The 13,109-nt window shown below is 43.3% G+C and overlaps 2 protein-coding genes across 2 annotated transcripts; both read right to left on the bottom strand.

The window, feature by feature from the left end:
* Positions 1–277: 277 nt before the first annotated feature.
* LOC134101536 (FK506-binding protein 15-like) lies at positions 278–2,482 on the bottom strand. Its single transcript, XM_062555268.1, has 3 exons — positions 2,377–2,482; positions 2,169–2,276; positions 278–1,438 (listed from the first exon to the last, which is right to left on the bottom strand). Exons 1-3 carry the CDS (start codon positions 2,440–2,442, stop codon positions 1,073–1,075), a joined length of 540 nt encoding a protein of 179 aa, XP_062411252.1. The 5' UTR covers positions 2,443–2,482; the 3' UTR covers positions 278–1,072.
* On the bottom strand, positions 2,445–12,657 carry fkbp15a (FKBP prolyl isomerase family member 15a). The gene is made up of 23 exons (XM_062553561.1): positions 12,519–12,657; positions 10,037–10,149; positions 9,801–9,885; positions 9,288–9,357; positions 8,737–8,835; positions 8,013–8,162; positions 7,614–7,688; positions 7,374–7,517; positions 7,151–7,239; positions 6,984–7,026; positions 6,688–6,807; positions 6,075–6,183; positions 5,884–5,969; positions 5,735–5,801; positions 5,550–5,656; positions 5,276–5,371; positions 5,087–5,181; positions 4,835–4,937; positions 4,276–4,399; positions 3,882–4,018; positions 3,496–3,651; positions 2,814–2,951; positions 2,445–2,486 (listed from the first exon to the last, which is right to left on the bottom strand). Exons 1-23 carry the CDS (start codon positions 12,560–12,562, stop codon positions 2,445–2,447), a joined length of 2,292 nt encoding a protein of 763 aa, XP_062409545.1. The 5' UTR covers positions 12,563–12,657.
* Between the last annotated feature and the right edge of the window lie 452 nt (positions 12,658–13,109).

Genomic DNA, 13,109 nt, shown 5'->3' with positions numbered 1-13,109 from the left:
CCTCCTGTCTATAGATACACTTGTGGTCTGCGGGACGTAATTCAGGCTTAATTCAGACACATCTTCCACTGCAGTCCTGAAATGTTTTGTGTGACGATATTTTCCACAGTATTTGCAGGATGCTTCACAAGTGGTAGCACCGAAATAATCTGGTTCTCACAGACATTCCACAAGGACTTATATTCAAACAATTATTTGAACAACATAGTTGTTCAATAACATATCTTTATTATGTAGATTTCAACATTTACAATGACAAGTTAGTTTTAGAAATTAATGAAACATTGATTTTTGAAAATTGCCCTGAGGTTACATATTAATTTACATCATATACTGTAGGTTCTATTTCAGGTTTTCCATTGGTTCTAATTCCTAAAATAAAAAAAAATAAAAAAACAGTTGCTGGTGTGTTTGTTGTCATAATAGCTATTTTAATACAGTTCTTAATCCTCTGGAGGAATCTCTCATGACCTCCAAATAAATGGTGACTATGCTTCAGTGGTTTTGTGCCTCCAAAAGCTATAGTTTTCATTGCTAAGGCATTGCTGGGCAAACTCCCCCACTATATCTGTGATCTTCGGACTTTTTGCACTTCATCATATAGCACACGTTCCTCACACAAGTTATTACTGCAGTCTGTCACCCCTCGTACCGAATTAGAGAAAACAAGCTTTTCTTTTTTTGCTCCACATCTGTGGAATGAGTTGCAGAATACATGGAGTATGGATTCTTTGCCTTCATTGGATACTTTTAAGAGAGAAATGAATACTGTGTGCACTGAGGAATGTCATTGCTTTTAGAGGTATTTCACAAAACTCTTAGCTGCTACTGTTTTATGTAAATGTGTTGATGTGTTTGTCTGTGTCTGGAACTATTTGTTTGGCTGCCATTTTGACCAGGACTCCCTGGCAGAAGAGACGCTCAGTCTCAATGGGACAATCCTGGCTAAATAAAGGTTTAAAAAAAATAAATAAATAAAGTAGCGCTGTAAAGTAGTCTGATGCATGAAATGAATTGTTTTGGATTGACCTAATGTAATAATTGTTTACCACTGATTATCCTGTTAATGGACTCACTGTTGTGTTTGGGCAGAGGGAGGGGACTCTTCTGCTGGGGTGGTCTGGGTGTCCAAGTACACCTCCTCAGGGCTTGAGGATTCCTGAGACTCTATCACCCCATTGGAGGAGCCCTCAGTAGTCTCCTTGTTTGACTTCTCTGCTTGGGGATTTGTGTTCGCTGCATATACCTCCCCCACGTCCACTTTTGTAGTCTTCTCCTGTCTCACCACCTGTCCCTCTATCTTACTGTCCTGCAGTGACTCTCCATGGGATGCGTCACCTTCATCATCATCCTCCTCCTCTTCATCCCCTTCCTCTCTTTCGTCATCTGCCTCTGCTGGGATGTCATTCAGGTCAGCCAGGAAGTGCAGCGTAACATTCTGTTGGATACGGAGGTAGACAACAGAAAAGTTCAAAGTTTATTGTCATGTACTCATAAATAAGTATTGAAATTCCTTATGCTCAAGAGTCCATTCAACTACAGAAATAAGTTAAAAAGAAAAATACATAAATAGATACTATTAAAAAAGAGGGGTTGGGGAAGAAAGAAGACATGTAACCCATTCCTAATTCGTTCTACAGCACAAAGATACACTAAACACACTACCCTGCAATCCAAACTGAACATGGAACACAACCCTAGCTTCAAATTCCTTTTCATTGAATGGAACACAAATGGATCCTGTGCATTGTGGGGTCCAGCTGCACTTGTTACAATCAGAGCCATATAGATACAGAGTTGCGACAACCCGGGTACAGAAAATTCGGTTTGTGACGTGATTCGTGTAACTTCAAATAGTTCAAAATAGTTCCCGGAAGCGATTGACTGTTCGTTAGAATAACCGTCTTTTACTGTCTGTTAACGAGAACGCTATTAGTGTTCGATCCTAACTTCCGGGAACTATTGTTGAGAAAATATGGAACATTAGCGTCAATGGAGTTGTCGCAACTCTGTATCTATATGGCTCTGGTTACAATGGTACAATGACATAGTCACGCAATATCGGGTTCTGAATTAGAACCCGGGCTAGCCAATGGTCAGGCGACAACTCTACCACTTCTCCCCACGGCTGCACCACACACTCAACTCACACACAATCTGAGTAATACCTTGATGGTGTTGACCGCTAGCTTTAGGACGGTGCTCCCAGTGTAGGTCTCCTGCAGGCCGAACTCCTCTCTGAGTGAATGGAACACTCTGTTCATCACCCGCTTCAGCTGTGAGGCAACATCACAATCAGCATTATGGGAATACTGGAGTCAGACTATCAACAATAACATAAAGAGATGTCATGGAATAGAGGTCTCATGTGTGTACCTGTGTGGCCGTTGCCTCCTCATTGGTCTGTTCAAACAGCTTCTGCTCTAACTCAGCCAATCGCATCTCTAGATTATTTTTCTGCGATCTCGCTCTTCTTTGGACCTCAGCTATCTGAAAGACAGAGAGATGCCGCATGGGAAGATGAGAGAGACAGTTGCCTCCTCACTAGTCTAAATGATCAATTAAATGTATATAAGTATGTAACTATTAAATGTAAAGCATGTGTAAATATTAATATTTTATTGTTTTCTAAAAATAACTCGTCATTGTCAATGTTGAAATCTACAAGATAACGTATTGTACAACTATGTTGTTCAAGTAATTGTTGTGTGTGACTGCACGTGCGTGGCCCTGACCTAGTCGTGTGTGTGTGTGTGTGTGTGTGTGTGTGTGTGTGTGTGTGTGTGTGTGTGTGTGTGTGTTGTATCCCTGACCTGGTCGTGCAGCTGGGACACGGTCTCCTCCAGCAGGTCCCTCTGCTCCATCAGCTCAGACAGAGCGCGCTGGTGCACCTCCCGCGCAGACGCCAGAGACGCGTCACAACGCCGCTGCCACACCGCCTCCAGCTCCGCCTGGACCGGTGAACACACACACACACACACACACACACACACACACACACACACACACACACACACACACACACACACACACACACACACACACACACACACACACACACACACACACACACACACACACACACACACACACACACACACACACACACACACACACACACACACACGTATTAACAACACACAAACGCAGAACACAGAGACAGATAGACCACATTCAGAAGTACTTACACACATACACACTCTCATATACCTGAGAGAGGCTGTATCACAGGCTACAGACTACAGGCTACAGGCTTTCCAAAACGTGCCTGGTTTTGTATGACTGCACTCTCTCTCTGAAACACTATTCTAAATTCACTTTCCTGAGCTTAACTCAAACAGATATGTTCCAGCCCATCTTCTGGTTCTCTGATACGGGGTTGGAACTTGGAATTGTACAGTTCTAGTTCTTTTGCATGTTTTGGCATCATCACATGGTGCTGATGGAACCTCGTCAGTAGTATGACGCTGTATGTATGACTAGTGGAGGTTCCACCTGTTCTGTGCTGTGGTTCTGCGGAGCGCTTCTGGTTCTCCTGAGCTGGGCCCGGAGCTGGTCGCTCTCTTGCTGGCTGTTCTGACGCGTCTCCTCCAGTTCCGCCAGCAGCCGCGCCCGCTCCGCCTGCCACTTCCTCTTCCTGTCCGACAGCACCTGATTGGAGCAGACCGCAGGACAAGACGAGAAGGTCCCTCAGCGTCACATACTGTACCATGTTTGGAATTGCACTCAAAAGCCAGAATTAGCATCAGGGAAAGTCAATGAGTGACTGTCTGCTTACATATTTGTGTACATTGTTTATACATTTACACACACACACACACACACACACACGCACACACACGCACACACACGCACACACACGCACATACACGCACACACACCTGGTCTAGGGTTTCCTTGTCTGTTTTGAGGTCTTGTAGCTCCTCCTCCATGTTGTTGACTTGGAGCTGCAGCTCTTTGCATTTCTGCTTCTCTCCGCGCCACTGACTCTGAGTCTGCTCCCTGCTGGCTCTCAATTCTGCAAAAACACCCCACAGAATGGAGAGAAGCTAGCAGAGATGCTTTTATTCATAACTACATATGAGTTCACAAGTATGCAATTGATATTCAATAACAATATTCTACACACACACGGTTCATTTTTGCTTCCAAACAGTGAAATACAATCCTATTTCAACTGTACACTAGAAGAAAACAATATCTGCTAAGAAGAGTCTTTTTCAAAGGGGACCTTCTGTGTTGGGTATTCTGTAAGTCTGGACTGAATTGCTCTACCTTCCACTGTTTCCTCCAGGGAGGAGATCTGAGTGCTCTGGTGCTTGGTGCTCTGAAGAGATGCGCTGAGTTTGGCCTGGAGCTCTGCTGCCCTCTGCTGGAGGATCGAGGTCTCTTGCTGCAGCTGGCACACCAGGGCAGAGGAGGCAGACAGCTCCTCCACCAGACGAACCTGTGTGTGTGTGTGTGTGTGTGTGTGTGTGTGTGTGTGTGTGTGTGTGTGTGTGTGTGTGTGTGTGTGTGTGTGTGTGTGTGTGTGTGTGTGTGTGTGTGTGTGTGTGTGTGTGTGTGTGTGTGTGTGTGTGTGTGTGTGTGTGTGTGTGTGTGTGTGTGTGTGTGTGTGTGTGTGTGTGTGTGTGTGTGTTTGAGCGAGAGAGAGAGAGAGAGAGAGAAGGATTAATAGGAAGAGAGAGAGAAGAGAGAGGAGTGACAGAGAATCAATTACTCCAATCAATAGCTGAGACATTTTCACAAGGATATGTCTGAATACTTGTGTTTGTGCATGTTGTTTGGTGTGTGTGTGTGTGTGTGTGTCTGTGCATAACAATTGGTACGGTACCTTGTCCTGTTCTGCCATCAAAAGACGTGTCTGGGTCATCTGGCCACTGAACTGAAGGGAATTGCTGTTCTGTTCCAGCATCAGACTGCTTTTTTGTACTAACCTAAACACACACACACACACACACACACAAACACACACAATCTCAGTTCAAAAACACAGACAACAGACTCAAATAACATACTGTGAGCTGTGAGTAGATGTCAACAATAACACAGTAAGAGCACATGTATTAAGAGACAGAACACATGCCTTTGGTTCTGTTCTATCAACTCCCCGATCTTGCGGTTCTGCTCCTCGATCCGGGCGCTTTTCTCGTGCAGTTCCTTCTTCAGCACCGAGTTCTCCTGAATAGCAGAGAGGGCATGTGATTGGGGGAACTCTGTAAAGAATTGTTCTCAGCATGACTGTCCCTTCTGTCCACAGAGGACACATACGGACCTGAATGATTCTTTGGATGCTGTGCATGATCATGGCTGTTTCCATGGATACAGAAGGTACACCAAAGGAGATCCCCTGACTCTGCAGCTTGTCCACCTAGTAGAGACGAAAATAGTCATAAAATCAGACATCTGTATTTTTAGAATGTAAATACAAACAATGAAAGCCAACATTATGCTTAGCTAATTTTATCAATTCAAATAAATATTAGTTGACTGAAGGGACATTACACCAATGGTTTGAAGAAACAATCATAAGATTGATGAAGTCTTACCTTGGTACTTAATTGTTCTAATTTGTCAGCCACCTTTCCAACATCCAACCGCATCTCAGTACTGAACTGTCGCACGTCATTCATCAATAAGGAAGAGACATCGGGAGCTGTGTGATAATAAATGTGTTAATACTTCAACATAAAGGCCTAGCCTACATTACCATTGCAGTATGAAGATGATTTACCTTGGTAAGCCACAGCATGAAAACCAATGGGCTGCATATGAGAAGTCGTCAGTACAGTAGGGTAGGGCTGTTGACAAGCAAAACATCTGAGTCACTTTAACCACCAAAGTGTTAGCAGATAGAAATGATAAGATGCACTCCTCTCTCACCATATATGTTTGCATTGATACAGGCTCCACAGGCTGTGCGATGGGCTCAGGTTGTCGGGCAACAACTTGCTGGGAAGGTGCTGAAACTAACAGAGCAGAATTAATGAGAGTGCACTTTCATTGTGCTTCCACAAATAGCTCAGGCTGTCTGCAGTGTAAGATGGCAGGTGTGCGGATGCATGATATCACACCTGGTTCAGGTGGAGGCGTTTCCGACGGTGAGGTGGGGGAAGGTAGTGAAGGGGAGGCAGGGGCAGTGGGAGGGGTAGATTGATGTGCCCTTCCAGAGTCACACACGTCCTGGGGATACAAAAAGACATATGAGGAGTTTACGGAGTGAATGGGTACTTGATAGGAAGTACACTTTCTTAACTTTGAAAAAAGGAACTCTTGTGGCTGTGCTGTACAATAACCACTACTTGATCTATTAAAAAGCCCTATGAACACAGGTTTGTTAATGTTACATAGATTCAAAGTGAAAACTTAATCTGCATGCTTTCCTTATCTATGAACTTATAGAATAGGTTATATATTTTAATCAACATCTACAGTACACAATCTATCTTCCAAATGTCAGAGGCTATCTAATTTCACCACAAAACAGCACAGTGCAATCAACTGATTTTTAATACAAAACATTCTATACTACACTAATATTACATTACATTACATTACATTACATTTGGCTGACACTTTTTAACCAAAGCGACTTACAACATGGTAAAAACATTTACGTTTTCAAGAGCAAATATGGCAAAAGTCTACTGTAACAAGCAAATGTGCTGTTAAAGTCTTTCTGCCTACCTCCGTGTCAGAGTCGCTGGCGTCGGGCTGAGCCGGTATGGCTCCGTGCAGGAATGGCAGCATGGGCTGGCCCATCTTCGCCATGCGGGAGATCAGCTTGGCCTTGGCTGAGTCTGGGCTCTGAGGAGCAACACAGGGTACAGGCTCAAAGTCCACTTCCAAGTTCTGGAGACACTCGACAAACTACAGCAGCGCATGCATTCAGTGCTGTCTGTCCAAGTCCAAAACCTCTGAGTGAGAACAACTCAGTGGGGCATTGCGGAGGAGGGGAGAGAGAGAGAAAAGAAATCACCAACCTTCCGTTTCTCATTTGGAGAATTGGATTTGGTTTGCTGGTCCCTGGGATGAGAGAGAGAACATTCTGGGAGTTAACATTCACATCCATCATCTACCCATCATGTCATGTCCACTGGAGGCTCACACATATAGCCTACTGTACTTCTCCCGTTTGTGAGAGCTGCACCTGAGTTCAGGTCGAGCTGCTTCAGAACTAGAACTATCCAGAGATTCCTGCTCCAGACGTCCCGACGCCGCCTCCACAGAAAACCGAACCTAGAAAGGACAGAACACACATAAAATTCACAATACACTATTCATACCCTCAACGTGCAACTTTACACCATCTCATTAACCAACAGACTTCATCCCAAACTAGTCTCTAAAAGGTCTGGCAATATTGATCTCACCTGCCGGATTTCTACATCCAGAACCAGGGTACTGGATGGAGGCGCGTTGTTTAGGATGCCTTTGGGTCCAGCGGATTTACTAGGGGGGATGACCAGGAGTCTTCGGCCACCTCTCTGCATCCCCAGTAAGCCCCCCTCCCAACCCTGAAGATCACACAAGAGAAACTCACTTAGCAGGAGGCAGGAAGAACTACTGTATGTGCAAACCACACCTCTACATAACCTGGAGGTCCTACTTACTTTGGGTTCTTTGCCTGGCCCAAGTTTCACGCGATGGAACTGGTCTTGACCTGCCGTGGAGTTGGATTTGAATGTCTCCAAGAAACAGAGACACAGACACAGTTACGGGGATGTTCAGCATGAGCTCGATTCTTTGAAACTGGAAAACCAATAGAACTCATACTTGGGCCAACTGACCAATAATTTCAAACAGCAGGGAAGCTATTAAATAAATTAAAGCTAACTGCCATCTCCAAAGAATGCAGGGACTTTCACAAATCTATTCCTTGACCATATCTAATCCATGAGCAATAACAAAACAATTGAATTGAATTGTATAGTCAAAAATATGAAAATGGCATGACATTTCAGTTAGTTGTTGTGGTGACGTCTTACGATAGTGAGCACTATGTGTGTTACCTCTCCAGTGGTGTAGTTCTGAAGGAGCCATGCTGTGTAGACAATCTGCAGGGTGTCTCCAGAGTCCACGGCCTGCTCCTCTCCCAAGACCAGGTCCTGGGCCACTAGCCTGTCCTGAGATGGGTCACTGTTCCACTTCGCCAAACACACCTGAAGCAGGAGTTAGATGTGAGACAGACACAGGGGATGTAGTGATTCAATTAAGACTGCTATTCTAACACTATACAGTATGTAAAAGAAAACAAAGGATAAAAACAATTGGGTCAGGCAAAAAAACAAAATGTAAGGCATAGGCATATTTGTGAAAAATAATAGTTGATGAAATATATTGTTATAACAGAAAGTTTAATTGTAGCTATTATAACTCATAAAGCCATTAGAGGAGAATTCTGGCAATTTTTTCACATCTCGAGGTCACCGAATGTCGGTACGAATAAAAACAAAACAATCGGTTTTACCTAGTTCAATTTGCTGCAGCCAACAGCTATAGAGCTGTCAGGTACAGTGATACATGAACATGGGGGGCTCATGAACTATCATGAACCCAGATTGTAGTACCGTAGCTGCCATCGCTTGTTTCTGTACCGACAGTACTCGGTGACCTTGAGAAACAGAGATCTGTGAAAATCTCCAGAATTATCCTTTAACTCCTAGGTATATGGATATGGACATTTCTTCTCACATCAGAGGCACACAAAATGTTAGAAACAGGGCCACAAATCACCTCTTTACAAAAGTCCATGCTGACTTTTACAGAGTCGAACATCAACGACCAATTCTGTCTCTGGTCATCGTAAAAAGTGGCATAATTCCCAGGCTGAACCTACATGACAGAGTGGACAACCATTCAAACCTGTAACACATCACTGTAACACCCAGGCCCCACAGTAAACGACATACGGAGACATTTCAGGTATTAACAGCACAGACAAAGAGTCTATTCACATGGTATGCGTCCGTGGTGTACTCACGGTGAGGACAAACCCAGAGTGGATCCTGGCAGTTGTTATCGGTTTCTGCTGGCTACCATAGATCAGGATCTTATACTGCAAAATGTACAGTGATCGACCATAAATCAACAGAACTTGCAAACACACGCCACACACAGAACACACACATACTGTATACACACACACACACACATCAACAACATGAAGCTGCCAGTGTGGTTTGCTTCGCCAGACTAACTGGTTAAGATGTCTTCTAAACTGCAGGTTTGAGATTTTCAGATATATTCTCCTCATAATGACAGGCATGCCAACCAGACTCACTCACCTCTTTATTTCCATGGTTACCCAGGACGGCAGCACCAACTTTGCCCTGCTTAACGTACTGGCCATTCACGCTGTTAACCCAATCACAGACACAGCCCCTTCCATTCAGTCATGAAACAAATCTGCTTGTCATGAGCAGTGACAAGAAAACAACCACTTTTTTCCAGCCATTGGTCATCATAAATAAATTCAAGAAAAATGCATATAATGTACCGTAATTTCCTAACTATTAGCCGCGGCTATACATTGAATGTGCAAAATGTCTTCAGCTATGAGGTTAATACACAAGGGCAGTTAGTATGGTATCAATATGATTTTGTTTCTTTTCACTAACATAAAACGCTGTCCTGCTGCTTATGCACAATACGGCTAATACACAGGAAATCACTGCAAGTTTTTCTGCAAAAGTGTGTAATAAACAGATTTTCTTGACATGAGCTCTTGTGCTTGCTGCACTGAATCAGATGAGTAGAGGCTGATGGCCACATATTTACAGCTTTATATGATGACTCACTAGCGGAATGCGTGAACAGCGGTGGCCAACAGAACTGCTGATGGGGCCGATGGAGGCGGGGCTACAGGCTTCTGAGGGGGAGGGCCTTCAAGTTTGTAAACAAATCATTAGTGAACAGCAGCTACAAAACCACATGTCTCTCACTTCAGACCACCAGTTTTCATAACGTCATGGGACTTCTACTATGTGCTCCCTGCAAATGTAGTAGTAGTAGTAGCAGTATATAGGATACCCACCTGCAGTGGAGGTGGAAGTGCTCTTCTTTGGCTGCTTAGGGGCGGTGAACTGGAAGGACTCGTTGCCCTGACTCTCAGCCTGGTCCAGGCTAAAGAGAGAGGCCAGCTTCGCCCTAAGGCACACACAGCATGAACACACAGCATGAACACACACACATGAAATGTGAGGATGAAATCTTTAAGTCTCTAGCATTGTTCCTGTATCACATCCTTGGGTCATCTCAGATGGTTCCATTTTTTCTAGGAATCTTCATTTGATCTGATTTATCTGTCCTCATGGTCATGGTACTCAATTATCTATAAAATCAAAAGGTCAAGACCGGTTCATTTCAGAACCAATGACCACATCTGTTTAGGGAACCAAAACCATTAGGAGACTTTCACTTATACTTAAACCAAGAAACAACAAAATTGTCACAGACAAATCATCCTGCAGTAGATTTAAAATTTGACAGATATACTTTTCAAACAGCATGGCAGCATGACGCAGTATCGTATCACATAAAACTGAAAGGTGCACATCAGAGACACATGGCCGTTACTGGGCTTCTCCTGATCTGGTCAGTCACCTGGCTGGACAGTCGATGGAGAGAAGTCTCAGATAGAACAACTTCACACACTTCAGCAAAATATCCACAAACTCCTATCACCTGCCTGCATTCAATGCTGTCTTCGTTCATGGTGCCTGATCAATGCTTCAATCAATCAATCAATAAATACGTGCTGACCAAGCTGTCTTGCCTTGTCGTATCGCCAATCAGCAGAAGACTTCATACTGACCCTTGTGCCTCTCTCCAGAGATAGTCAGTGTCCCACACAGCTGACATGGCAGCCAGCTTTCAGCTACCCCAAGTTCGGCCAAAGCCAAGCCTGAGGTGGATGCCTGTCCGACTGCTTTTCTGTCCTACGTGAGTGTGTCTGTGAGTCTGTGTATCTGTTCGACAGCCTCCACGCAACAGTGAGTCGCAGTCGCAGTCTTGGCAGAAACACCTCACTGCTAGTATTGCTGTGGGAGACTTCCCCATTCAGTGGTGCTAATGGCTAACATGTGAGAGTCATTACACAAGGGGTGGGTTCAGTTTTTGTCTCTTCCTGAAACCCCTCCTTGTTAAATCATTTCAATCTCTTATCTCCAGGCCTGATGCCTTTTGTGGCTTATCAGCTTCGTATTTGATTTGATTATCAAGAGCGCAGAAAAAAGACCTTACAAGTGGGTTTAGTATTCTAAGGAATGTTTTGGTACAGCTATAATATCTGTTCTGTTCTGAAACCAAATTGGAAATACCCCTTATATGACAGAACTGGTCTGATAACCATGTCAACTCATGCTGTCCATCACACTTATGTGGAGGTGAAGACTGAAGGCCTCATCGGCCCACAAAATATATTATGTAATTAAATGGCAGCAATTTTGTTTACTTGTGGAGTGGATTATGGTATTATATCTGTGAGTTACAGTTGATGGTTTCTTGAGCTCACATTGGTTTAGAGTGTACAATGAACAACATGCTGCCATTGAACATTAAAGGTGCTCTAAGCGATGTTGGTTACAGTAACATCGCTTCTGTTGACGTTCAAACAAAACAGTGAGCTCTCACCTCCCTCCTGTGCAACTGCAAACTCTCCTGAACTTTCCATTTTGACTGTGATTGACTGAAACAGTTAGTTTCATGGTCCAGACTGGACCAGGCTGTTTTTGTTGTCGTTTTTGGAGCCTGGGGTGTCCACAGAGCCTGTTTTTTTTATAACAGTGTATTCAGGGGACAGGCAGCTGGATGGTGAGATGTTTGCTATGTGTGACAAAAATGTTTATGTTTGAAACAACATAACACCACTTAGAGCCCCTTCAAGCAGCATGTCACTACCTGTATGGTTTAGACTACAGTTGCATTTTATAGGCTCACTCTCCAATCATGCTGACACTCTTCAACAACAACAAAAAATCTATTGCACGTCAGATTTTACCAATATTATTTTAACATTCTACAGGAGATCATCTTCAGAGTGTCTTGCTGTGATTCATATACACTGTCAGATGATGCCAGGTATACTACATGTTTGAATTTAACAAGTGCTGGTCCTTAATCACTGTAGGCCTATAAACTGTATAAAATAGTTGAAATTCAGATTGGAGTGTGTCAGAGTGCCCATGCGCTCGCCCTTTTATAATTCCAATGTGTGCGATTCCCAGCTCCTGATCATGTCAAATAATGCTGCCTTTGAAGAGAGAGACTCTTTCACAGTAGCCTACTCAGCAGTCCAGATAACTAAAAATGCATAATTCCGTGAAAAAGCCGAAACAATGATGTGAACGAAACTCTTTACAGATTTTTCGGTTAATTGTTCACGTTCACAAGGCTAGCCTATTTCCAATGAACTGTTGCAATATATTACCCAAATCAGCCTGACGTTCTACAATAAGCAACAGTAGGCTATCCTAAACCCAAACCGAAATTAATCTATTTTCTGAGTTATAACTCACCCGCTTCTATGTGCCAGAAAATCCGCATGGTAGAATGCGAACATGTTGCGCTTTCATGCTCACAGACAAGAGTGATCTTATAAAGGTATAACCAGAGACATTTATATATGAACTTTGGTATAACACCTCTCTGAGTAGCCTACATCACGACGCGTCACATTTCCGGAAACAAACCTAGGCTAGTAGGCAAGCAGGCTGTTTCTTATGATTTTTTTCGCTCATGGGCAGTGAACAACGCATCTCATACAGTAACTGAACATTGTGTTGTTACACTGACCTGTTGTAATGATGTAAGGCTAATTTAGTCATTGTTTAGCCTTAACAGAGCAAAAACACATTCTGTCAGTGACAGAAAAGGTCCCTTAATTTACATGTTTAAAAAAAAAAACTACTCGATTTGTTTATTTGAGATGCTCAAATTTAGCTTGCCACAAAACCAACCCATACAGAAAAATCCATGGAAAAAATATATGCACATATATGCAGCTGCATCCAGCATATGTTTAAATAGATGGCTAAAATATATTGAATACATATATAGTACCAATATGTATATATGCAAGTATATGTGGAACCAAGCACTGTAACATA

Source organism: Sardina pilchardus, chromosome 14, assembly GCF_963854185.1.
Source record: "Sardina pilchardus chromosome 14, fSarPil1.1, whole genome shotgun sequence".
Taxonomy (NCBI): Eukaryota; Metazoa; Chordata; class Actinopteri; order Clupeiformes; family Clupeidae; genus Sardina; species Sardina pilchardus.
The sequence above is the reverse complement of the archived record's forward strand: the minus strand, read 5'-3'. Positions and strand labels throughout refer to the sequence as shown.